Raw genomic sequence first — 3,328 nt, forward strand, 5'->3', positions numbered from 1 at the left:
TTTAGGTTGGAATTCTTGTGTCTATGTTGGTTTGGTTTGATATATGCTCTATTGCTTGTAACAAAATGGATGACGGCTCTTGCTTGTTCATTTCATAGTCTGTTTTGCGTGATTATTACTCCGTAGAAGATTCAGAGTAGCAATCCGAGTTGTCTTTCGCCCCAATCTATTTTGGGTGTCGTCTGTCGTGGCTGCCTCCGGCAAGTCGTAGAGATCCCAGGTATCTGCCGACGTGTGGCTGCGGTGTGGTGCCCGTCCCGCGTCCCGATCACTCGATCAGGTCGATCCAGAGAGCAATCGCGCCATCTCCTATCATCTTCTGACACGCACCTCCCCGTACGTGTCGCCGTCCGCCGCGCCGAACTTGCAAACGGAGCTACCTATATCTCCCGTCGTCCATTATTTCGTCTCGCCTTACTTCAGAGAGCTTTCGAGGTGCAACAAATCGAGTAAGAATCGACAAGAGAAACACACAAATCGTTTAAGCTTGCTTGGATCGATGGGTATCCTGGACGCTCTGTCGGAGATGTGCCCGGCGTCGCTGCGCACCCGCCGGCGCATCAAGAAGCGCCCGCAGCTCACCACGGTGGAGATGAAGGTCCGGATCGACTGCGAGGGCTGCGAGCGCCGGATCCGCAAGGCCGTCCATCACCTAAAGGGCGTCACCGGCGTCGAGGTCATCCCCAAGCAGAACAAGGTGGCCGTGACGGGCTACATCGATGACCCTTCCAAGGTCATGCGGCGGGTGGCGCGCAAGACGGGGAAGAAGGTGGAGCCGTGGCCGTACGTGCCCTACGACGTGGTGGCGCACCCCTACGCCCCCGGCGCCTACGACAAGAAGGCGCCCCCAGGCTACGTCAGGAACGTCGTCGCCGACCCCGCCGCCGCGCCGCTCGCCAGGGCCTCGTCGACGGAGGTGAAGTACACCTCCGCCTTCTCCGACGAAAACCCAAACGCGGCGTGCACCATCATGTAGCTGACTAGCTCTAGCTCTAGCCATCGTCCCCAGTCCTTAAGTTCCAAGTATTCCGGTACTATAGTTAGTAGTTACTCTAGCTTGTTGGTTAGTTAAGTGTACAAATTGTGATGATCTATATGTACTGCTAGCTTGTCTGCTTGCCTGTGTAATTATTTTGCACTACATCTCGTGAGCAAAACTGTAAATTATACCTGCATAGTTGCCTCCCTCCCTCTCTAGACAGTTTCATTTCTTCTGAGCTAGGATCGATTTCCATCGATCGTGTATTGTACACTAGTGTATCTGTTTAATTAATTCCATTTTCGGTGCATTCAAAAATCAAAATCACTCCGATTTTACCAACTGTTGAGTTTTTTTTTTTTTTTTTTTTTTTTTTTGAGAATTCCTCTGCATTCATATCACGGAAAGATACAAAGTTGTTGACCCTTACAAGTACAGAGAAACACAAATACAAAGGACCAAAAACACCTAGAACACCCTAAGACCACCATAGCCCATGAAGATCTCCGGAGCCCTGTGTCATCATCCCATAAACTTGAGAGAAGACCCCTGCAGAAAGAACTACAACCAAGCGCAAGCAGGTCATCATCTTCGACCACGGTGCAATTGCCACCACGCTGCTTCCTCCTTCCTTGACACCAGTGCCGAGAAGGCATGGACACCAATCCAACACGCCTGCAGCAGCCGTCGCCATCTTTGGCTTTGAGTACAGCGAAAAGTGTCCCTTCCGGAAGGAAGGGAACTCGAGTCAACCGACCGGTCCAGCACCGCGGCCGGGCCATCCGCCCGGGCAAACCAGGAACTCCCTCCAGCATCACCGCCGAGGAGGAAGAAAAACAGCAGCAGCAAATCATACCGACAAGGAGGAAGAAGGGTCTTTCTCCCGACCATCTGGCCGATTTTGGCGTCGCCACGTCGGACCGCCTCCTCCCCTCGCCACCAAGGCCGGCCGAAGAAGCCGCAAGACGTGACAGCCGCAATCCACCGTAAGAACACAAACCCTAAAAGGAAGACAAGTGGTGCCATCTCCTTCCTCTCCCTCGCCACCACGGCCGGCCGAGGAGAAGGCAACAACATCAGCACTCCTCCGACACCAGAACAGACTCCGCAAACTCCACGGCATGGTCGAAATTCGACCGTGCCCGGGGAATCCACCCTCCCCCGATCCGCAGATCTGAGAGGAAACCAGGCCAGCAGCTCGCCGGCGCCGCCACAAGTGGCCTTGCCGAGATGGGGATCGAGCTCCAGCATCCTTATTCCGACGCGACGTCGCCTCTCCACCATCTCGACGCCGTCCCGCAGCACCACGCGAAGACTAGGCTGGGCGCTTCCCGGCGCAGCGAGAGGAGGAGCCCCCGCCGCCGCCACGCCACCGGGGCTTTGCCCGGCGGCGCCACCGGCGGCGGCGGCGGGAGGAGGGGGTGCGGTGGGTGTGGCGGCTAGGGTTGGGGTCGTCCCGTCTCAGACTTGTGGCCTGTTCGATTTTGGATCCTACCAACTGTTGAGTTGAGTGGAGCCAAAAGAAGATGGAGACTGAGTGGTTAACTGGTGAGGGCGAGTGCTAATTTTGTTGCTCCATGACGCCCGAGAGCACCTGGCCCTGTCTGTCCATCGACATAACTGAATGCATGTCTTACTAAGATATCATGCACTGAGGCAGATCAGCTCCGTACAATCCGCGCACTCTCGTAACGAGAAGGAAAAGAATCTTTGGGGTTCGGTGTCAAAGCTGTTGGGCCGATTCCAAACATGCATTTCCCAAATTCTAGACTTCTGGTTTCACAGCAGTCTTTGGGGCTTCATGTTCTGCGCCAACTCTGCTGATGATGCTTTAAGTTTGTCCTTCTTCAAAGAACCGGTGATATGTCCCAGACTTAAGCTTCTTCACTAGTTCAGTTTTCATCTCATGACAGGAAGCTTGTGCATTTTAGCAAGACGCTCTCTCGCATCGAAAACAATTAGCATTAACACTACATACCATGCATAGTTAACTTAAACTGAAGTAATGAAATGAGATAAGTTATACCTTATTTAGAGACACCATGTTGGCGCCTGCATTCTTGTGCGCTTCCATCATTTTTGTTCTGTGCATAATACCAATTAGCCTATTCACAAACTATTTCATCAGTTTAAATTCGTTAGCAACTGGCCCAACAACTTTGACGTCGAAGTTCAGAGAAATTTCAAAGAAGAGCGTGGGAGCTACACGGGGCAACTTAATTAACTAAAGCAAGATTAGATTAGGTTGTTGAGGTCAGGAAAACCCATTCCTCCGTGAATATACACCTTACCCATTACGCCATCATTTTCCAGAATATACACCTTACCCATTACGCCATCGTTTTCCCG

General features: G+C 52.6%; 1 protein-coding gene across 1 annotated transcript; it reads left to right on the plus strand.

The window, feature by feature from the left end:
* The first annotated feature begins 394 nt into the window (after positions 1-394).
* LOC127331586 (heavy metal-associated isoprenylated plant protein 27) lies at positions 395-1,197 on the plus strand. Its single transcript, XM_051357757.2, has one exon. The coding sequence runs from the start codon at positions 500-502 to the stop codon at positions 974-976; it is 477 nt and encodes a 158-aa protein (XP_051213717.1). The 5' UTR covers positions 395-499; the 3' UTR covers positions 977-1,197.
* Positions 1,198-3,328: the final 2,131 nt, after the last annotated feature.

The sequence above is a fragment of the Lolium perenne genome, chromosome 4, assembly GCF_019359855.2.
Source record: "Lolium perenne isolate Kyuss_39 chromosome 4, Kyuss_2.0, whole genome shotgun sequence".
Lineage (NCBI taxonomy): Eukaryota > Viridiplantae > Streptophyta > Magnoliopsida > Poales > Poaceae > Lolium > Lolium perenne.